A 23,788-nucleotide genomic window follows, 5' to 3' on the forward strand; every position below is an offset into this window, starting at 1 on the left:
TTTCAAGAGGTTCATATTTTATCCTTCTCTTCACATTGTTTCACAATTGGTTTGTTGTTGTTTAGTCTCGGTTCAGTAATAACCTAAGAAACATCTGAACAGGGGTATTTTCAGCTGTAACTGTAAAGATTTATTTAATGGTATCTACCAATAATGGTCTCTTCCCTTTTCAAGATGATAGGGCATGATTTGAGAGAGATTTGGCTGCTATTTGTAGCAGGGTGAATGACCTCATAGTGGCTCACATTTTTTTAGCACTAGGTCATTCCTGATATCGGAAATCCATGACTAAAGGTGTTCTAACTGTGACCATCCAATCACAGTCTGACATTCCAACATGCAATTAAGTGGAATCAACTGCATTACATAGTTAGATGTGTTTATGCTGTCTTTTCCTCACCGCATAAGTATTTCTGATTAGACTTGTGATATTCAGTGCATTAAGTATGTGCACACTAGCTTCATTGTTTTTATACAGTATCAGATGTCAACAAGGATTCCATCATTGAAAGAGGTTGAAAAAACAGTTTTCTGATGCAGATATTTAGTTTGGTGTCTTACTGTTTATAGTTCCAATCCTACCGTAGCTGATTTTTATCCTCCAGCTATTCATTACATTAACGTACCATAAATAGCAAATGCATTCCATTAAAAAGACAACTCATGCAAAGATGTTGTTGTATAGCCCTGGGCAGACCTGATCAGGCCAACAGAAGACCATCTTTAACCCTTTAACATTTAGATTACTCTGTCTAGTGTAATGCTTCTTTATTTACGTTGCTTTGAATTAATTTCATTGCTTCCATATTTCAATAATATGATTGTTTATTTTTAGAATAACATTGCAGGGTAAGTGTAAGAGGCCAGTCTGGCTGATTTGAACATAAAAGAGGTTGAGTATTTGGGCCAGATATGGCCAGTTTAAATAAATGCTAAAGGGTTAGAAAGATAAAACAGTGAAAATCAAAAAGATAATGTTATTGCTTAATCCCAGGTTAACCTCATTTTAACAAACTTACAATCAAAAGCCTTCCACCCATGACCATCACATCTTTTTAAGACTAACCCAAACTACATCATCCACACAATTGAGTTGGGAAGTTCCCTTCACAACCATGAGGCACCACATTTGATTGACTCAAGCCTTGGATGGAAACTGTATGGAATCTCATCAGACAGATTGTATTTGTAATTCAAAGGTCCAGCCTTATCATGTAGTATGATGCTGATTTACCCTGATATGTTAACAGTGCATGTGTACACAGAATACTCAACCATTTTAACATAAATTCAATGAGTCGGTGGTTGAGTTGATTGAACAGCTGAGTGTTCATTGTGGAAACTGACTGAGGATTCATTACCATCATCTAACACTTCAACATCTAATGTGATTTTAGAGATGAAAAAATATCACATAAACCATTTATCTTTTACTTGTTTCAATCATAAACCATTTATCTTTTACTTGTTTCAATCATAAACCATTTATCTTTTACTTGTTTCAATCATAAACCATTTATCTTTTACTTGTTTCAATCATAAACCATTTATCTTTTACTTATTTCATTCATAAACCATTTATCTTTTACTTGTTTCAATCATAAACCATTTATCTTTTACTTATTTCAATCATAAACCATTTATCTTTTACTTATTTCAATCATAAACCATTTATCTTTTACTTATTTCATTCATAAACCATTTATCTTTTACTTGTTTCATTCATAAACCATTTATCTTTTACTTGTTTCAATCATAAACCATTTATCTTTTACTTATTTCAATCATAAACCATTTATCTTTTACTTGTTTCAATCATAAACCATTTATCTTTTACTTGTTTCATTCATAAACCATTTATCTTTTACTTATTTCATTCATAAACCATTTATCTTTTACTTGTTTCAATCATAAACCATTTATCTTTTACTTGTTTCAATCATAAACCATTTATCTTTTACTTATTTCAATCATAAACCATTTATCTTTTACTTGTTTCAATCATAAACCATTTATCTTTTACTTGTTTCAATCATTGGACAGCAGCCATGCTGGGGCATCACCTTGAGGGTTTTTAGTCTAACAGGTCAACCTCAGTGTTATTTTCAAGCCTGGTACTTACTCTGTCAATGTCCTTTGCCAAACCATTAAGCTACAAGGACATAAATAAACCAACACCAATCATAAAGTGGTGGTGTCAGACAAACACAGATACAAAGACACACGTAACAGGCTTCCACACAGTTCATTTCCATCTACCAAATTCACTCACAAGACATTGAGTCTCGTGTTATAGTAGAGGACACCTAGGACACCCAAAGTGTCGTGCAGTAGGACTGAACCTGAAATGACCAGGTTGCAAAGCAAGCCATTCAACCACACAGCCATACCTGTGCCTAGGGTAACATTTTATCTTCTCATTAATAAAGAAAGGGAGATGTACTTCCACAAACATTTGGCCAGGCTCTGTTTTATGTCAGCTTTAAGAACTGCTGTAGGTGGTGAATAAAATGGATATGGAGGGTTAAAAAGTGGAATCTGAGAAAAGCAGAAACTTTTTTTTAAGAGTGAAGGTTTTTATTCATGATTAATTACATAAGTTATATTATTAATCACAATTTGCAAAAGTCAACAGTTAAATGGTAAAAAGAAAATTAACCAACAAAAGTAAATAAAATAAAAAGGTGCATAACACTTCATTACTTATATATTGCACCAGGGTGTATATGTGCCTCCACTAGAAATTGTTCAGGCAACCCAAAACATGGTTAAACTGTGGGTAGTCATGAAAAGTGAGGTACTGGAAACATCCAAGCACCATCAGTCATGACACTGACAGCGACCAAGCTCCCACAATCTTCTCAAATGTCACAAGTTGAGAAAATGTAATTCACTGACAAATTACAGTATTTTAGTATTTTATTCCATTCCATAGTAATCTATGATAGTGGAAAATTATTTGATAAAGTTTGTCAAATTGTGATAAATTTGATTTAAATGGTGCATTTTAATGTTTTGTGCAGGAAATGATATATATATATATATGTCATCATCATCATCATTATCATCATCGTTTAACGTCCGTTTTCCATGCTAGCATGGGTTGGATGGTTCAACCGGGGTCTGCGAAGCCAGGAGGCTGCACCAGGCTCCAGTCTGATCTGGCAGAGTTTCTACAGCTGGATGCCCTTCCTAACACCAACCACTCTGTGAGTGTAGTGGGTGCTTTTTATGTGCCACTGACACAGGGGCCAGAGGAGGCCGGCAATGGCCACGATCAGGTGGTACTTTTTACGTGCCACTGGCATGGAAGCCAGTCAAGGCGATGCTAGCATTGGCCATGTTCGGATGATGCTTTTTATGTTCCACTGGCACAGGTATCACAACTACAACTTCCATTTGATTTTCATTTTGATGTTAATGTACTTGACTCAATAGGTCTCCTCAAGCACAGCAGGTCACCCTACGATCCAAGGTACATTTGAATGGTCTGGGACTGGTTATGCGAAACTGGTGTAGGATACAGCCATGAACTCACTTTATTTGCTGGGTCTTTGCAGTCACAGCGTATCTCCAGAAGTCTTGGTTTATCGTCATACATATATATGTCCTGTTTTTTTACTCCATAGACTGAGCAAAAGACTTTGGTAGAATGTAGATTAATAGCTGTCCTTCGAAGTCCCATACCTGATGCGAAATGAAAAGGGTATTTGTTTTACTTTCATCTCTTGTCTCTGTATTCCTGTTTTATACAACGGAAATTTAACATACATTTTTATAATTTTATTTTACACTCCAAACTATTATGCATGGTGTAAAACAGAACAAGCAAAAATAATATGAGAAATCCCAAATGATATAAAAGTAACTTTATTGTGCCGCCTGACTGGCTCCTGTGCTGGTGGCACATAAAAAGCATTATTCAAGCGTGGTCGATGCCAATACCACCTGACTGGCTCCTATGCTGATGGCATGTAAAACGCACCATTCTGGCGTGGTCAATGCTAGTACCATCTGACTGGCTTCCATGCCAGTGGCATGTAAAAAGCACCATTCAAGTGTGGTTGATGCCAGTGCCGCCTGACTGGCTCCTGTGCTGGTGGCACGTAAAAAGCGCCATTCAAGCATGGTCGATGCCAGTACTGCCTGACTGGCTCCCATGCCGGTGGCATGTAAAAAGCACCCTCCAAGCATAGTTGATGTCAGTACTGCCTCACTAGCCCTCATGCTGGTGGCACGTAAAAAGCACTCACTCTCAGAGTGGCTGGCGTTAGAAAGGGCATCCAGCTGTAGAAATTTTGCCAGATTAGATTGGGGCATGGTGCAGCCTTCTGGATTGCCAGTGCTCAGTCAAACTGTCCAACCCATGCCTGCATGGAAAGTGGACATTAAACGACGATGATGATGATAATGATAAATCATATGTAACATATACATAATGTTGGTGGATTCATATCCGTTTATTCAATATCCAAAAATAAAACAAGGAAAAAGAGAAACAAGGAATGAAAATTTTGATTCTGATTTTTTTTTTATACCCTTAATTTTCAATGTTTAACATTTTTGCCCTTCCCCTCATTCTCATTCCTATTTCCTGTCCCATGAAGTATGGGACTTCGAGTGACAGCTTTTCCAAAACTCTACCGGAACCACTAGGTGGTTGCCTGACCTGTTAAAACTGGCAGCCAAATTAGCCTCAAATCACAACCAACCGTTTGTAGTCCTGGATATCTAGATGTACTGCACATGGAAAAAATAAATTTAAATAAAATCGATTGGTCACTGCTGTAATGCCATCGATCGTGGATCATGATCAGTTCTGACATGGGGCTAAACATTAATTGAACCAGCCACTAATTTCCCATATATATTTCCTCAGTGTAATCTTTTCTTTTTCAGTCATTAGACTACAGCTATGCTGGGGCACCGCCATGAAGAATTTTTAGTCGAACGTATCGACACTAGCGCTTAATTTTTTTAAAGCCTGGTACTTATTCTATCGGTCTCTTTGCCGAGCAGCTAAGTTATGGGGACGTAAATACACCAGCACAGGTTTCAAACATGGTAGTGGTTGGGAGACAAATACACACACAGATATATGTATATACATATATACGAGCTTCTTTCAGTTTCCGTCTATCAAATCTACTCAGAAGGCTTTAGTCGGCCTGAGGCTGTAGTAGAAGACACTTGCCAACGGTGCCATGCAGTGGGACTGAACCCCGAACCACATGGTTGGCAAGCAAGCTTCTCACCACACAGCTACGCCTGTGCCTATATTTTTGTTAGATACAGTACATTGTAAAAGGAAAGAAAAAATCACAGCTGTAATGCCATTGGTTACAGGTCTGTAAGGTGGGAGTAAACATTAACTAAACCTTCGGATTTCTCCCAAACATCTAGTTACAACTAACTATAACCATCAATATAGATAAATGCATTTTCAGCAAAACAATGTCAACATAATGTGTTGCTGTTGACACTCCGTCGCTTACGATGTCGAGGGTTCTAGTTTCACGGAACAGCCTCCTCGTGAAATTAACGTGCAAGTGGCTGAGCACTCCACAGACACATGTACCCTTAACGTAGTCTTCGGGGATATTCAGCGTGACAAGGCTGACCCTTTGAATTACAGGCACAACAGAAACAGGAAGTAAGAGTGAGAGAAAGTTGTGGTGAAAGAGTACAGCAGGGTTCGCCACCATCCCCTGTTGGAACCTCGTGGAGCTTTAGGTGTCTTCGCTCAATAAACACTCACAATGCCCGGTCTGGAAATCGAAACCGCGAGTCCGCTGCCCTAACCACTGGGCCATTGCGCCTCCCAACATAATGTAAACGTTTTAATAACCGGAAGTAAATCTTTCGAATTAAAGTTAAACAATGTATATATTTACACTTTGCTAAAATAGTTTGGTTTGTGTCAACTTGAGGGACAGAATGAAGGTTAGGGTCCGATTCGGGTCGATGACCAAAGTGATTCCCATCGATGATGAAATCGCAAATTTTGTTCAGTTGTCAGAACTTCGAAGACTTATCCACGAAGCATTTGGTGATTCCTTGACCGGGTATGTGTGACTCGTTTTCCCCCCCCCCCCACTTCTTTTCCTTTCTCGAAACTGCATTAGCCCCGGTTTCTCATATATTTGTTTTATAATTCTCTTCACATTTAGGTTGCTTTACAGGAATATTCTAGATTTAACTGTGCACCTGTCCGCTACTCGGGTTTAATTCTAGTTTACCGACCGTAAATAATATATAGAAAGAAAGTTTTGTTACATGCTGCTATCTATATCACAATGTTATATGAATGAAGCCTTCTTTTTGAAAGGAAAGGAAAACGAATTTGTAACGTTCTCACTTTTATTTTTCTAGAGAATAAATGATGTGAAGGCCATAATCGCCACCCTTTTTTTCCCCCCAGAGGGTCGCCAATTCGATTTAGCGACGCTTCATGTTTGCTCTATGCGAAAAAATTGTTTTTTTCCCAATTACAGCTGTCTTGTAAAAGGTAATTGTTATACTGAAAAAGAACGTGAAATTGGGGACAAAAATATTAAAAATTAAATTTTTTGAACAAAAAGTTCTTTCACGGAGGGAAACAACCTCCTTATAACAAAGAGAATATGTTCGTATAAACAACAATTGTTTGTATTTCTATGGTTTAGAAGAGGAAGGCACTACTTAAATACAGACGTCCCGATGCAGCTACATAACGATATGTTTTTATTACGTAGATGCGTTGGGACCTCTGTATTGAAGTAGTACCAACTTATCACCAATTTTCGGTACCTCGGAGATTGGTGGGAACGAAGACCTGGCTGAGATGCTTGCAGCAGTGTAGACTCCCTTCACTAAACGTACCCAAAGGCGTAGGAATGGCTGTGTGGTAAGTAGCTTGCTTACAAACCACACGGTTCCGGGTTCAGTCCCACTACGTGTCACCTTGGGCAAGTGTCTTCTACTGTAGCCTCGGGCCGACCAAAGCCTTGTGAGTGGATTTGGGGATTTGGTAGACGGAAACCTTAAATACAAGGTTAAATAATTCGGTTCTAAGTCGCCTTATGAAACTTATATTTAATATATCTAATGCACAGTTGTCTCTTTTAATAGTTATGTTTTTTTTTCTTCTTTCTTTTCTATTCTTTTCAGCTCTTTCTCACTGAGCTTAAATAAAACAGATATTTTCAAAGATGAGACACAAACTCTAAAAGATTGTGAAATTGTCTCTGGAGATTTACTGCATGTAATCTCTGACAGTTCCTTTGCAGAACCCAATCAAAAGAAAACCAAACCTCTGGATCCACAGGTAAGGGAGAGTCATCTTAACAAAAATATTTATTACTTCAGATTTCTATTTTGGTTGATAAACTTAACATCATTGTCATCATCATTTAATGTCCATTTTCCAGGCTGGCATGGGTTGGGCAGTTTGACAGGAACCAGCAAGTCAGAAGACTACACTAAGCTCTACTGTCTGCTTTGGTATGGTTTCTATGACTGAATGCCTTTCCTAACAGCACCATTTATCCTTTTTTTTTAGTAATATATCTGGAGAAGAAACCATATTCTTTTTCTTTTTCAAGAGATTGATCAATAAATGCACCAAATTTATATTCCTTGTAAATTTCGGGAAGTAACTTGTTTATAAATTTATTGAATTCAGAATGTAAAAACAGACGAAATGTTGCCGAGCATTTTACCTGGTGTGATAAAGATTCAGCCACTTCTCTGTTCTTTGTGTGTGTGTGTGTGTGTGCCTTCTTGCCTTAACATTGCGTAATTGTTGTAAATAATAAGTGTCATTTATTTCTAGTATTCTATGATAACATGTCTGGCCATGGAAATTATTGCCTTGCATGGAAAAAAAATACAAGTTGGTGACAGGAAGAGCATCTGGCTGTAGAAACTGTACCTCAAAACATTCTATCCAGTTTATGTAAACATGGATAAGTGGATATTAAAAAGATGATGATGATCTCTTATCAAGTGTATTAAAATTTATTGATGTTTTGTTTGATTATAGAAATAAGAAATGTATTTTTAAAAATTTTTATTTGAAGATGACTGCAAGTAACACCATAAAGGACAGTACAACCTCAAAAGATCCTGAAAATACCACTATTTCAAGAGAGGAAATTGAACCAGAAGCTACTACATCTCAATCAACATGCAGTTTTGATAATTCCTATTCACCGCAATACATTAGCGGAGACAAAATATCACTTCAAATGCTCCTGTCAGAAACCCCTTCTAAAAATCTACATCAGTCTCTAATTGTTGCTCTCCACTATTTAATGCTTGACTCTGGATTTTATTTATGTGATGTAAGTTTACAAGGGAACATTTTCTTTTGCTTGTTTTTTACTCCTTAATTCTAATAAGCTATTATGGCACCATGTATTCCATATATTTCTGTGGAAATACAATAACATAGCCCCTATCAAAATAGCAATTGTTCATTATCTGTTTCATCTAAAAAATGTTAATTATTGTATTGACATAGAAAAGTAATTTTCAGCCATTTTGATTGAAATAATAAATTCATGCGGAATTGCAAAGATTCTTATTTTACAAATTGGCCTTGAGCTGCTTTGTTTATTTCCTGGGTGATCCTGAGTTTATCATATAATTGCAAACTTCCCATCAAAATACAACAGTAATTTTTATCATATTCTTTCATAAATTCCTCTTTTAGTGATACACTTTTGACTCCTCTTCTTTATTTTCTTCTAGTAATTAAACATTTGATCTCCACTTCTTTTTTCTTCTATTTTTGAAGGAGAAATATTAATGTTAAAATGAAGAGTTGTTTAAAAATATATACTATTTGCTTCAATTTTGCTGTTAAACATTTACCTCTGTGTCTAGCGTAGACACAAAGAGAACTCCCTTGACATTTTGTATTATAAAAATTGTTTTCTCATTTTATTCTTTTTTCAAGGGTTCTGAAATCCCAGACGTTAATACATATGCAGAATGTTGTGATGTCAAGAACCAGTTGAGCAAGTTTGCCGATATTCTGAAAGCTGCTGAATTTTACAAATTGTATTACTTCCACCCTTTCTGTAAAGGAGCGATGTGTTTAATGATTTGTATTCCAATGGGATCTAAGCTTGTTATCAATGGTAGTCTTTTATATTTTTGTATAAGTTTACTTTTACTTGTAGCATTATTTAGGCATATATGCCTTGCTTCCCTGGGCATAGATACATTGAAGCTCCAACGTCTGGTAACTGACTTGGTAAACACCCACAAAATTATTAACCATCGTGCCAACAACCACTTTGAGCACCTTTTCGTGCTCCATGTGTCTAACACATGTGGGCATGCTTACAAAGTCAGAAACCAGCACAGCTCCCATGACTTTTGGAAACATTTTTCCACACTGAAAGTTGTTGAAGCATGGAACAAATTACCTGCATCCTTTAAAACCTCCATACTTCCTGAAATTCACCAAAACTGCACCTGATACCCACCTCCCTCCATACACATGCACACATGTATCAGGTTGGTGCATAATTATTGTGGCTTTTTTCAACAAATTTTATTCAACAAAAACATGCAACAAAAAAAATGCTTTTAGTGCCCTAAAGCATGTAATATATGCCAAACTTTGCATATAGGGCCCAGGGTGATCCTTCAGAAACATCTTTTTGAGAAAAAAAAGTACATCTATACAATCAAATATGGTAATTGATTGTTTGAACTTCAGTACTTGGACTCCATAATAATGAAAGATGAAGTTTACCCTAGTAAGATTCTAACCCGGATTGTAAATAGATATAAACTAAACACCATCAGGCATTTTGTCTCATTCTACCGGTTTCACAAATCCACCAATTAAAACTTCCTGAAGTTGGTTCACCTATATAACTGTTCATACTTAACTAATTACAATCATGTCAGATTCACTTTAAGTTTGCATAAAACTGTCATTTTTCTCTTTAATGAGGGAAGTTTTGCATAACTTTTTAAGAACAGAACAAATTAATATTGATTTAATACTATTTTCTTCTGCTGACAGGTAAAGTTGTGGCACCTAAAGTGGAAAACAGCAGTTTACCAAAAGCTATTTTGTGCCCTAAGGAATATGTCAACGAAGAGAGCAACTCAGGTTTGTGTTTTTTAATGCTTTTGAGTCCAACCCATCTGAGACCACCCTCGTTCAGATACAAACTTCCTGTTTTAAAATGATATCCAAATTAAGCAATTTTAACCATGAAATATAAAAGTTTTAGCATGAAGTATTCTCAAAAAATCATTTGTTTTTTGCCTTTCAGAGTCTTCTACAACTTCCTACCAAAAGCTACCTAAGCTGACTCGCATTTTCAAAGATACTTTTGTCTTGTGTATGTTGGGAGAACTAAAACATGGTTAGTACTTTGACACTCTTTTTATAAATTTGTGTGAAAAATACGATTTAAAGACAGTTTCTTTAAAATTGTGTTTGATCAGCAGTGCTCAGACACACAACACCAGTTGATTATCAAATACAACCTTTAGATTGAAACCCCAGACACAGGACCACAGCACAAGCAGAATCAATATGGTGGTTAGTTTATGCCTTCATTATCATAAGCAACATTTTATGCACATTTTCTGATGCTTGCAAATTGATTGGGTCTTCTAGCACAACATCTCACCAATTGTTTGCAGTCTATTGTTAGCCTCCTGAGATCAGTCTTCACCACTTCCACCCATGCCTTCCCCTACTGTAGTTTCCCATTATTTGGACCATTTGGCTCTTTTTTACCCTACTATCATCTTTCATATACATTCAATGATATAGGGCCAACTGACGAAGGGGTATACTCTTTATGTTGCATGTTTCATTTCTGTGTTTTTTTTTCGTTGTTCAAAAAAAAGTTCGTTTTCTATGTTTTTGTTTTTATGTTTTCGTTTCTCATTGTGTTCAACGTTTTTTTGATGTCCTGTACCCATATATGCATGTATATATACATATATATGTAGGTATGTACATACATGTATGGATATATGCATATATTTATATATCATTCAATGATATATCCGTATAAATACAGTTTCGTCTCTGCTACACTACTGTAATTCTCCTTCACACATATTTTTCCCTCTCAACTCATTATTACTCCATTGTTCATGGATGTTAATCATCGTCGCCGTTGTCATTTAACATCTGCTTTCCATGCTGGCATGGGTTAGATGGTTTGACTGAGGGCTGGCAAACCAGATGGCTGCACCAGGCCAAGCTAAGTTTCTACAGCTGGATGCCCTTCCTAACGCCGACCACTCCAAGAGTGTAGTGGGTGCTTTTTATGTGCCACCGGCACAAGGGTCAGTCAGGCGACCTGGCATCAACCACACTTGAATGGTGCTTTTTACATGCGACCAGCACGGGAGCTAGTCAGGCGGTACTGGCAACAACCACACTTGAATGGTGCTTCTTACGTGCCACCAGCACATGAATCCAATGGTCAGTACAAGAATTTGGCAACCTTATTCACTGTCCATGGAAGAGGAAATTCTTCTAAATCTGGTCCCTAATAGAGCATGCTTACCTCATTTCTTTCCATGCAATGTTGAACTTTGCCCTTCATTCTGAAGGAGAATTTCTTTGTTGCCAATTCATGTAGTAGATCCCTGATCTTTTCCCACCCTGACTGTTTTACTTTTACACAACATCACCACATGATTAGAGGGATGCTAAATCACTTGTAAAGGATTTTGTTAACAAAAATAAAGTGCAACAGTTAAAATGGATTGAAATCAAATTCTGAATGTTTGTCTTGCAGAAATTGCTCCCCTTCGACTAATACCTTCTGGTGATGTTATATTCCCCGGCAGAGCTATTTCCAAGAAAACATTTGGAAATTAAAACAAGTTTTTTTTCTCAGCATTTTGCTGGAATGCATTGTTGCTTACTAGACCAACATCTCACCTTTCATATCTTTATCTTGCTTTTGCTACCTGAATAAAGTCCAACAAATCCTCCAGAACTCTTACATCCACTGGCACAATAGTGTCAAACTATGGCTTTTGAACTTATTTCTTCTATAAATATGTACCTTGAGTCATGGAATCATTCTATCTTGCACTTCCAATGTCGAGAACGTCACTGTATCGAGAAATCTTGTCCTTTTTATTTTTTACGCTTAACCCGTTTGATACTAACCTGCTCGAGATTAGCCCTAAAATACAAATTCCTTTTTGAAAAGTGATCTAAAATACAAATTCCTTTTTGAAAAGTGATCTAAAATAAAACTTTCTGTTTGAATTTCATGTTAATTTAGATTTCCAACACCAGCTTAATAATAACAAAGTTAATTTAATGAATTCTTCAGTACTTTCAAAATTAATTAAAACAAATGTAGATAGAAGTTTGTGTCCCAACCACATGGTTCCAGGTTGAGTCCCACTGCGTGGCACCTTGGGCAAGTGTCTTCTGCTATAGCCTCGGGCCTTATGAGTGGATTTGGTAGACGTAAACTGAAAGAAGCCTGTCATATATATATATATGTATATGTATGTATGTATGCATTTGTGTGTCTATGTTTGTCCCCCCCACCATCGCTTGACAACTAATGTTGGTGTGCTTACGTCCCTGTAACTTAGAGGTCCAGCAAAATTAACCAATAGAATAAGGTACTAGGCTTACAAAGAATAAGTCCTGCGGTCGATTTCTTTGATTAAAAGTGGTGCTCCAGTATGGCCACAGTTAAATGACTGAACCAAGTAAAAGAATATATTATTACAAAAAAGGTTAAGATCTAGAGATGCTAGGGCTTAGCTATCTTCCTAGGGTTTATCATCTTTTAGAGACAAAATTTAAATACTTTTATTAACATTAAGATGCAGACATAAACATGTCATTAAACAGTCCACTTTGTAACCATATGGTTCTTCATTTTTTTATTGTTTTTTTTTTTTAGTTTTCTATTTTTGTCATATTTTAAATTTTCTGTGAACATATGGTGCAGCCATGAGGAAATATTACGTTGCTTAGAGACAGTTGAGGGTTGGTGATAGGAAGGGCATCCTAGTCATAGAAAATCCATCTTAAATTCTGTCTGACCCAACCAAGCATGGAAAACAACAGCAACAATAATAAGATCTGTCTCTCTTAATTTTTTGCAGCCCTTGGGTTTTCAGACTACACAGGATTACTTGCTTTACATTCTGAAATCATGGTAAGTACATTTTTGCTAATTTTTTTCAACATTAGTGTCCTGTTATCATTTCATAAAATTCCAGCAACAAAGAATATTAATCCTTATTGTCCGTGTAATGACAGTGCCCCAGCTTGGCCACAGTTTGCTAGTAAAATAGTATTTATATATGTATGGAGACCATTCTGTTGCAAGCATTTGAGCCAGCACTCCAGTTTTAAATTATCTTCCTTCCTCTCTTCCACCAACCTCAAAGGCCTTGTAAAATGCTATGAGCACTACCCATCCCTCCTGATTAAAGGGATATGAAAAAGTTAGACATATTATTTGGTCAGCAAGTAGTGATTGCAAGATTATTATACTGTTTTAAAGAGAAATCTTATTTCTGTTGGATGTTTTAGTTCCTAGTCACTTCATTAAATCTGTTTATACAATCCAAAATATATATTAAAATAGCTGTTCTCATTACTGTTGATCGAGTTCTGATAACATTGCAGCTTCGAGGAACCAACAGATCTAGAAGCTTTGCAAACAATAAAACTAGAAGCTTTTATAATAATGTTTGAGGCTTTGACACTGAATGTTTACAATACTTAAGGCTTTTTTTCCATGCATATAAACAACAACTATCATAATGTTCATCAGAAAATTAGGGGGCTTGTTCATACAATTATTTTTCACTCTCCAAATGGAGGAAAAGGAAGAAAAGTTATGAAAGATCAGAAGAGATGTGTAAGCATTCTTAAAACTAAAATTCTCGACTTTTAACTTCATATCTTAAGGAGATTTGTGGGTTACAGCACAAGCTTACCAGTGCTATTGTCACAATATGATTCACCCAGTATTCTCTGAAAATTAATTGTGGAACAAGTGGAGAAAACATAGTGAAGAAGATCCTTTAGTCTTGTCTTGTCCATAACAACCTTTTTACTGCTCCAGCTGACTGATGCCTTGTAAGTGATTTTGTTAGATGGAAACTGTGTAGAAGTCCATTGTGTGTGTGTGTGTGTGTTTGTCCCTGCACTGCATGACCATTGATGTCTGTTTGTTTATGTCCCCTTTAACTTAGTGCTTCAGCAAAAGAAACTAATAAAATAAGTGTCACACTTAAAAAAAGTAATCCTGAGGTTGATTTGTTTGACTAAATTCTTCAAGGTGATGCCCTAGCATGGCAACGGTCAAATTGCTGAAATAAGTGAAAGATAACAGATTGTATTTTATGATTTTTGTATTGCTTCTGCACACGGTCCAGTAAGAAGTTTATTTGCTTGGTTTCTTTACTCAATAATACAAACAGTAATCAGGAAGATTTTAAAATCTAAATGTTGCAACAATAACAGAGGATCCCTGATGAGTTGTCTTTTCTTTTCTTTTGTGCAACAGCTAAACATCATGAGTCACCTTGATGTGAAAAGCCTCTCAAAATTCAGTCAAGTCTGTCGACATTTATGGATTTTAAGTCAAGATAACCTTTTATGGAGGACATTGTGCCAAAGAGACTTCAAAGGTAAGTTGAACGAAAGTCTAAAAGACCACCATCATCATCACTGGTTCTCAACTAGGGTCCATTTAAGATTTCATTAAAATTTATCTGCAATTTATCTCCTAGGCATAGGAGTGGCTGTATGGTAAGTAGCTTGCTTACGAACCACATGGTTCTGGGTTCAGTCCCACTGCATGGCACCTTGGGCAAGTATTTTCTACTATAGCCTCGGGCCAACCAAAATCTTGTGAGTGCATTTGGTAGACAGAAACTGAAGGAAGCCCGTCGTATATATGTATATATATGTATGTGTGTTTGTGTGTCTGTCCTCCCCAACATCGCTTGACAACCGATGCTGGTGTGTTTACATCCTCGTAACTTAGCGGTTTGGCAAAAGAGTCTGATAGAATAAGTACTAGGCTTACAAAGAATAAGTCCTAGGGTCGATTTGCTCGACTAAAAGGTGGTGCTCCAGCATGGCCACAGTCAAATGACTGATACAAGTAAAAGAGTAATTAATTAATTATAGTTTTACAATACACAAAGTACATGAACAATTTTTTTTTTCTACAATTCCTAATTGATTTTAATATCCACTTTTCCATGCTTGTGTGGTTTGGATGGAGTTCATTGAAAAAGATTCTCTATAGCCAGATGCCTTTCCTGTCACTAACGCTTACATGTTTCAAGCAAGGTAGTATATTACCATATACAGACCAGACATGTTATCGCAACATATTGGAAATGAAAGACACTGTTTATATGACAGAATAGTCATTTAAATCTATCATATGAGATGTCAATATAAGGAGACACACACACACACACACATATATCTAATAGGATTCTTTCAGTTTCCATCTGCTGAATCTACTTACAAACTTTAGTTGGCCTGGAGCTATAGTATACGACATTTGCCCTAGGTGACATGCTGGGGGACTGAACCCGAAACTGCATGTTTGCAAAGATATCTTCTTGACCTCACAGCCATGTCAGTTTTAAATTCATAAGCTTTCAATTGCTACATAGTTCATTTTATTTCTCTAATTCAAGATATTTAAACTATTCATGCCACCACTTATATTTTTTTTCCCTTTTTATATTGATTCTGACCACTTTGTCTCTTGCAGAACTTTTAACTCTTGTTTAATTTTCCCCCAGACAAAGAGAGAGAGGGATAAAACAGACAGACATTAATACAAGCAATATTTCCCTCTGGCATTGATTTACCAGTTTGTTATCTTTCTGACACCTTTTCTTTGACTTGTTTCAGTCATATGACTGTGGCCAAGCCGGAGCACCACCTTTAGTTGAACAAATCGACCCCAGGACTTATTCTATCGGTCTCTTTTGCCGAACTGCTAAGTTACAGGGACATAAACACACCAACATCGGTTGTCAAGCAATGGAGGGGAGACAAACACAAACATACACACACGAATCATCATCATCATCGTTTAACGTCCGCTTTCCATGCTAGCATGGGTTGAACGATTTGACTGAGGACTGGCGAACCAGATGGCTACACCAGGCTCCAATCTGATTTGGCAGAGTTTCTACAACTGGATGCCCTTCCTGACGCCAAACACTCAGAGAGTGTATATATATATGTATATATATATATATATATACCTAGATACATATGCACACACGATGGGCTTCTTCCAATTTCTGTCTACCAAATTCACTCACAAAACTCAGTTTTATGGGGACAGGGTTTTTTAGCATTTTTTTGTTTACTACAGTGTCCTTTTTGGAAATTACTATTATTGTCTTTTATCTAAATGGACTTCAAATCTTTTTCAGAATGTGACACGACAGATGTTGCTAATGACTGGAAAAAAGTAAGTATTTAATAATAATTCTTCTTTCTACTAAAGGCACAAGGCCTGAAATTTGAGGGAGGGAGATTATCGATTAGATTGATCCCAGTACATAACTGGTACTTCGTTTATCGACCCCGAAAGAATGACAGGCAAAGTTGACCTCGGTAGAATTTGAACTCAGAACATAGCGACAGATGAAACACCGCTAAGCATTTTGCCCGGCATGCTAACGATTCTGCCAGCTCGCTGCCTTAATAATAATAATAATAATAATAATAATAATAATCCTTTCTACTAAAGGCACAAGGCCTGAAAACTAGTCAGCTACACTGACCCCAGTACACAACTGGTACTTAATTTATCAACTCTGAAAGAACGAAAGGCAAAGTCGACGTCGGAATTTGAACTCAGAATGTAAAGCCATAGGAAATGCTGCTAAGCATTTTGTTTGGTATGCTCACAATTCTGCCAGCTTGACACTTTATTTCTTCTTCATCATCATTTAACATCCGTTTTCCATGCTGGTATGTGTTGGACGGTTTGACTGGAGACTGGCAAGCCAGGAGGCCACACCAGGCTCCAATCTGATCTGGCAATGTTTCTACAGCTGGATGCCCTTCTTAACGCCAACCACTACAAGAGTGTAGTGGGTGCTTTTTATGTGCCACCAGCACGGAAGCCAGTCAGGCGGCACTGGCATTGGCCTTGTTCAGATGGTGCTTTTTACGTGCTACAGGCACAGAAGCCAGTTCAGGCTGGCATCGACCACATTCAGATGGTGCTTTTTATGGGCCACTGGCACGGGGAGCCAGTCAGGTGGCACTGGCAGCAACCCATGCATTTCATAATAATAATCCTAATTTCCCACTGTGGAGCACCTTTGGCAATGATTCTGCCAGCTCAGTCTTGCCCCAGTTTTACAATTGACAACAATTTTTACTAAATTCTGAATTCATTTCAGATTAATTGAAATAAACGAAGTGTATTTTAACAGAATTATTGTAACAAAAAAGTTAATCTTTTGAAAAAGATTTACTTAAAAATATCAAATTTCTTAGTTCTTATGATTAACCCTTTTGGTACCAAACCACCCTGAAGCCACTCCTGGATTTATGATAAGAAATTTTGTTTTTAAGTTACCTGAATTAAAATGTTGCATAAAAGTTGTGTTAATTTACATTCCCAACAACAGCTTAATAATCTCACATTCTGAGTTGCTGAAGCATGGAACAAACTACCTGCATCAGTCGTTAGTTGCTGAGACATTGCATCCTTTAAAACCTCCATGCTTCCTGAAATTCTACACTACACCTGACATCCCCATCTCCATATGCATGCACACATGTATATCATGACTCATACACTGTTTGCTTTCCTGACTTCTGTACATAATTCTTTGTACTGTTCATGCTCCTTTGATGAGCACTATACACAATAATTTCATTATTACCTCTGCCTTAGCGAAGGCGGAGGTATTGTTTTCTGTTGTGTTTCTTTGTTTTTTTGTCCATGGACAAGATATCTTAAGAACCGCTGGATGGATTTGGATGAAGCTTTTAGTGACGTTTGGCCTCGTGACTGGCATGAACTGATTAGATTTTGGGATCAATCCGGTACTGGACAAGGATTCTGGATTATTTTGTTTTTTTTTTGTTTTTTTTTTATTTTTGAGAGCAGTCGGGTTCATTTCAGATATTCTCATTTTTGAAATCATCTCCGGCTAATCGTTGGTGTTGCCTTGGTGGAGGTTTGCGCTCTCTGAGTGCTCTTGTTATTATCATATCATTAAATTCTCAATTATTTTCCAAACAAACAAAAGCAATGTATTTCAATGAAAATTGGTAACATAAGAGTTAAACATGATTTTTTAAATTTGAACCTAAAGCAGCAAGCAGGCAGAGCTATTAGCACACTGGGAAAAATGCTTTGTAACATTCTGTCTGTCTTTACATTCTAAGTTCAAATTCCACCAAAGTTGATTTTTGCCTTCCATCCTTTTGGGGGTCAATAAAATAAGTACCAGTTGAGCAGTGGGGTCAATGTAACCAACTGGCCCCCACCCCTGTAATTGCTGGCCTTGTGCCCAATGTTGATATTTCTTCTAATCACTATAATAACTTAAGGTAAGTAGATAAACTCCAGGATTTATCAATTAGTTTAAATAATTATCTGTAATTAGATTTTATTTTAATTTCATAATTAACTCAAATTATATTCCTCTCACAATTTAAAAAAGGAAGTTGTCTAAGTTTCCAATATTCTATGCAAGTTGATTTTTTTTTTTTTTAAAAAGCTTAACAATGAAAATATTTTCTCCGCAGAAATATAAAGGACTGTTTCGGTCTCAGAAACGAACTGAAGTGTTACGAGATCCACTAAATCCTTTGTGCTTCCAGATGCCTCATCCTTTTTGCTTTCCCCCTCCCGCACCACAACCATCGCCTTTCTCAACTATTGGAGGAGACTATGACCTACAACCAGCGTACTTTACCAGTAAGTATGTTGTTGAATAACTTTATCTGTGTACCAAAGAAGATGCAGAAAATTATTTAGGGAAGGGAATAAACTGAAGTATGGCTCATTTGGTCAGTTAACTGTCTGTCATCATCATCATTTAACGTCCGTTTTCCATGCTAGCATGGGTTGGACGGTTTGACTGAGGTCTGGAGAGCTGGTGGCTGCACCAGGCTCCAATCTGATCTGGCAGTGTTTCTACAGCTGGACGACCTTCCTAATGCTAACCACTCCAAGAGTGTAGTGGGTGCCACCGGCACAGGAGCCAGTCAGGTGGGCCTGGCATCGATCATGTTCGGATAGTGCTTTTTACGTGCCACCGGAACTTTTCCTGAGTGTTTGTTATAGAATGTATTTCAGCTGAGGACCAGGAGGTGGTGGTAAACTGAATGATGGGTTAAGTCTTCCACCCATGAACAGAAACAATCTCTGTGATGGGCTTCCACACAGTTTCCATCTACCAAATTCCATTTACAAGGTTTTGGATAGTAGGAAACATTCAGGAAAAGTACTGGCATAGGCCACATTTGATTGGTGCTTTTTACATGCCCCAGCATGAGAGCCAGTCAGGCGAACCTGACATCGGCCACGTTCTGTTGGTGCTTTTTATGTGCCACTAACACAGGAACCATTCAGCTGGATCTGGCATTGACCTCTTTCGGATGGTGCTTTTTTACATGCCACCGGCATGGGAGCCAGTCAAACGGAACTGGCCACAGCTACGATATTGGTTTTACTTCTTGAGCATATCATATCACCCAACGCATCAGGGGTATTCTTAACAGGGCCAGACATGCCTGGCTGTGATCTCACTTTAGTTACTGGGTCTTCTCAATCTGTCTGCTGAAGAAAGGATCAATTTTATGACATGAAAACTTAGTAAGAGGCCTTATGAGTCCTATGGTTTAGGAAAGAACAAAAAATAATCTTGAATTTAAGGACCTAAAGGAATCACCTTAATTTTTAGGTAGTAATACAAAAAAAAAGGGTATAATAGATAAGTCACTTTGGTAGATGAACTCCAATTTTTCATGTGGTTACACGTTCCTACCACTCTGCAATCCCTTTGAGACTTTGATTTTAGCAACAATCAGCAAAATCTTTAAATATTAGTGAGAAAACCAGAGAAAAACCCGTGTTTTACAAAAGAAGTCCCTTGTTTCCTTCAATACAGCAAACAGTAAATAATACATTCATTAGTTGGCTGCAAGTACACCTCATTGACAAGGCTCAACAAGGCCTAAATGCAGTTTGGCTTTCTCACCAGCCTCTGCTGGGATGGTTTTTCTTCTCCCTCTCATAGTGTTTTTAAACACAACACATCCATAAAATATTCTCTTTCAGGCAGAAACCACAGTTAACTGTGTGTATACATTACAATACATAGATGGCTTTTACCAAATTTACAATCCCACCCACCATCTCTGCAAAAAAAAAAATAAATAAATAAATAAATAAAACCAGCTTTATATTTTTAGAAAAATTGAGAGTACGTTGGATATAATCAGCTTTTAAAATTCAGTATTAACTATCTTTTGCAGCCAGATCAAGACTCTTCCGAGATCCATTCATGTAGGCAATATCAGAAAAGTAAGTTTACTTCAATCACTACTCACTGAGATCAAAGAAGATGAAGAAATTAAATCCCCCCCCCCCAGCAATTTTTAAATACAGATAATCCTATCAATAAAATATTAATTTTATTATAAATATTGATTTATGTAATTGATGATATTTTGTTTTGTACACAGTTTACCATATTTGGTATTGTTTGTAATTTCAAAATGTAAATAACCTCAGTTGCTTTTAATGTAAAATATATTGTTGACTCATGATGACTACTGTACATATATAAATGCAACATTGTGTAATAAAGTTTATTTATCTTAGTTTTTATCTTACTTTATTTTAATACAAGTTTCCAATAGGTCAATCATTGATTCATTACATTTCGGATAGTGAGAATTATAAAGGGAGTGCCTGTAACTCAGTGCAGAACAAATATTGCAAAGGGCTTTGTTCAAAGAGCACTGGCTTTTTTTTCTTCACCAAAATTTACATGGAGACACACATGTCTTCTTTCAGTTTTCATCTCATGAATCCACTCACAAGGCTTTAGTCAGCCCAGGGCTGTAGAAGAAGACACTTGCCCAAGGTGTCATGCACCTTAAACTCTTTCTCAAGCTTTTAAATCAACAGTGGAAGAATAGTGTCTGTTGTAAGCCAAAGCTATAGACCTTGTTTCCCAACACAGTAACGAGGTTTGATTTTCTGATTATTTTGTCTGTAGTTTATTTTCCATTCTATTCTACAAAAATTTTATCTGGGCGAGACAGGGTTAGGTTGTTCTATAAATTCAAATATTTCCTGGACTTTTTGGATCAGATTTTAAAATTTATCTTGTAGACACCTTTCTTCTAGTGTCATGTGATTAGCAATTGAATGGATACCTCACTAAAGAAATTTTATTTTTTATCTTTTAAGCAGGAAGGGAAACCAGCACCTATGACCTTTTTAAAAGGCCTCTGAGGCTGGTGGAATGGAAGGAGAGAGTGGAGTGGTGGTATTCTGAAACCTGGCTCGAATGTTTGCTAGAGAATGGACTCTGCTAAAGGCATTCAAGATACCAGGCGGTGGTGTGAAACCAGGCAGCAGATTATGTCTACAATCCCAGTAAGCTATAGCAGGATTTCAAACGCCACACAAAGAACCAGCACAAGGAATCGACCAATCCACTGCCATGGACCATAGCACTTTTTCTGTTGACCCCTAAAAGGATGAAAGCAAAGTTTACCTTGGAGCGATCTGAATTCAGAGTGTCAGAAGAAATATTATGAAGTACCTTATCCAGTGTGCTAATGACTCCTCCAACTCGTAGCTGACATAAAACACTATCACAATACTTTATCTCTGAAACCTGTTAACATATATCTGAAACGGTCTATATTCCAAATGAAACAAGTCTAATTAAATAACATTAATTGTTTTTATTAATTTATCTAATCCACAATGAAAAATAAAAAAAAAATAAATGCTTGCATATAAAAATTAGGCAGAAGCAAGTGAAGAAATTTAGAAAAGGATCAACAGATCCTATGAATGTCTTTTGTTTTGGTTTTGGATATAATGGCAGGCTTCTTATTTTTCCATGTGACTTGTCAAGTTTAATTTAAAGGTGATTGATGTGGGTGTTGTCTGGTCAGCAACATATATTTCTTGACCATTCGTTATACCAAGCTCTGAAAAACAAACAAAAAGAAACAATTGTAAAAGTAAGAATTGCTTACATTTAGTTCTCTCAATATTTCTTTGTGTCAGTGAAACATGGAAGAGCACCATGAAAATTGACAGCTAGATGTGTTCCACCAAAGATGTTTGAAAAGGATTCTTAGAAAGGACTAGTGAGACCACATGTCCAATGAAGACATTCTAAAGAGAACCAATACAAGACCACTTACCAAATCACGCTCGGAATGAAGATTAAAACAACCAGAACAACACCATTCTAAAACAGCTTTCAAATGGACACCACTGGAGGGTAAAAGAAAAGGGGGGGAAGACCGAAAACAGAATATTCATAGCCAACATGAGAGAGGCCAATATCACCATGACTGGATGCAGAGGAATAAAACCAGTGGCATCAACTTACTACTCAATGTGCTCAAGAGAATAGGAGATACCGACATACAGATGTACAGGTTTAAGATTTATAGGAGATGAGGTGAGGATGGGATTAAGCGATATTCATTCTTTCTTTTTTTCGTCCTTTTGTGAATGGTACAAGTGGAGTGGAACAAAATGACTGAGACTCCATAGATATGGATTGCTAGAAAGCATACATGGCACTTCCTATAATCATAATTTTAATATTCACTTTTCCATGCTTGCATGGATCAGATAGAATTTCATTGAGGCAGATTTCTTTTGTTTTTATAACAAGATGTACATCTTGTGGCCAGCCCTCATATTTCCCCATGGCCAAATAAGTTTGCAGAAGAGATTAGGGAGGGCATCCAGCCATAGAAACCACGCCAAAACAGACAATTGGAGCCTGGTGCAGCTCTCCAGCTTGTCAGCCCCTGTCAAACCCTCCAACTCATGCCAGCAGGGAAAAAGGACATGAAATGTTGATGATGATTTAAAACATGATACTGCTTGAAAATCAGTGATATTTGTTTACAACAAGAAACCACAAAAACACACAACAAGCTTCTTTCAGTTTCTGTCTATCAAAGTCATCATTCCTGAATTGAATAACCCTATTTCTAATCTGCACAAATGATAATCTCACAATAATTACTACCTTGCAAAGTATATAACGTGGCAATGTTAATGTTATTAGAAAAGTTTAGAAAACGATCTTCATCATCATTTAATGGCTGTATTTTACGTTGGCATGGGTTGCACAGTTTGATAGGATCTGATGGGCGCAAGGGCCTCATCATGTTCCAGTGTCTGTTTGGCATGGTTTCCGCTGCTGGATGCCCTTCCTAAATGCCAAACATTTTACAGCATGTACAGGGCATGTTTTTTATGCCACCAAGCACCATTGAGGTCACCATGCAACTTGCAAGACTACAAACCTCGAATGAGAAAGAGGAACTTTATGCTGGGCGAGTAAGGAAGAGATAGGGGTAAAGTATAAGAAAAAAGAGCTGAAGAGGAGCTACATAACCACTCAGATTTTAGAAGAGTGGGAGCAGGGAGCTGGAAAGTGATATAACAAGATGTCAGAGCAGGTGGCAACTGGGATAATCCAATCAGTCAACAATATGTGGAACTAATGAATAAAATTTACATAATTTAAAATTATCAATCAT

At 37.0% G+C, this 23,788-nt stretch overlaps 2 protein-coding genes across 5 annotated transcripts in view; one reads left to right on the top strand and one right to left on the bottom strand.

The window, feature by feature from the left end:
* The first annotated feature begins 5,879 nt into the window (after positions 1-5,879).
* LOC106883636 (F-box only protein 7) lies at positions 5,880-23,784 on the top strand. Of its 3 annotated transcripts, none has more exons than XM_089350281.1 (12): positions 5,880-6,065; positions 7,150-7,306; positions 8,061-8,324; positions 8,942-9,125; positions 10,025-10,114; positions 10,281-10,373; positions 13,114-13,166; positions 14,529-14,652; positions 16,435-16,472; positions 18,776-18,947; positions 20,510-20,558; positions 21,453-23,784. In XM_089350281.1, exons 1-11 carry the CDS (start codon positions 5,938-5,940, stop codon positions 20,542-20,544), a joined length of 1,338 nt encoding a protein of 445 aa, XP_089206407.1. In that variant the 5' UTR covers positions 5,880-5,937; the 3' UTR covers positions 20,545-20,558; positions 21,453-23,784. The 3 variants fall into 3 exon arrangements, with proteins under 3 accessions (XP_089206407.1, XP_089206408.1, XP_014790217.1); XM_089350282.1 differs by having other exon boundaries at positions 21,456-23,784; XM_014934731.3 differs by lacking the exon at positions 21,453-23,784 and having other exon boundaries at positions 20,510-20,857.
* LOC106883626 (NEDD8-activating enzyme E1 catalytic subunit) overlaps positions 21,936-23,788 on the bottom strand; it is a 78,608-nt gene continuing 76,755 nt past the window's right edge. For both annotated transcript variants that reach the window (XM_052966886.2, XM_014934724.3), the window contains exon 16: positions 21,936-22,207. In XM_052966886.2, coding sequence (XP_052822846.1) covers positions 22,107-22,207 — 101 coding nt within the window. In that variant the 3' untranslated portion in view covers positions 21,936-22,106. The remainder of the gene's footprint in view (positions 22,208-23,788) is intronic.

This window comes from Octopus bimaculoides, chromosome 4 (assembly GCF_046866305.1).
Source record: "Octopus bimaculoides isolate indiv1 chromosome 4, ASM4686630v1, whole genome shotgun sequence".
In the NCBI taxonomy this organism is placed as follows: domain Eukaryota; kingdom Metazoa; phylum Mollusca; class Cephalopoda; order Octopoda; family Octopodidae; genus Octopus; species Octopus bimaculoides.

Bases quoted from the DNA above. Each gene is read 5' to 3' on its own strand.
- LOC106883636 (XM_089350281.1), top strand. From the start codon at position 5,938: ATGAAGGTTAGGGTCCGATTCGGGTCGATGACCAAAGTGATTCCCATC. The intron at 7,307-8,060 runs GTAAGGGAGAGT...TTTTATTTGAAG, and splicing joins CCAAACCTCTGGATCCACAG to ATGACTGCAAGTAACACCAT. The intron at 14,653-16,434 runs GTAAGTTGAACG...AATCTTTTTCAG, and splicing joins GTGCCAAAGAGACTTCAAAG to AATGTGACACGACAGATGTT.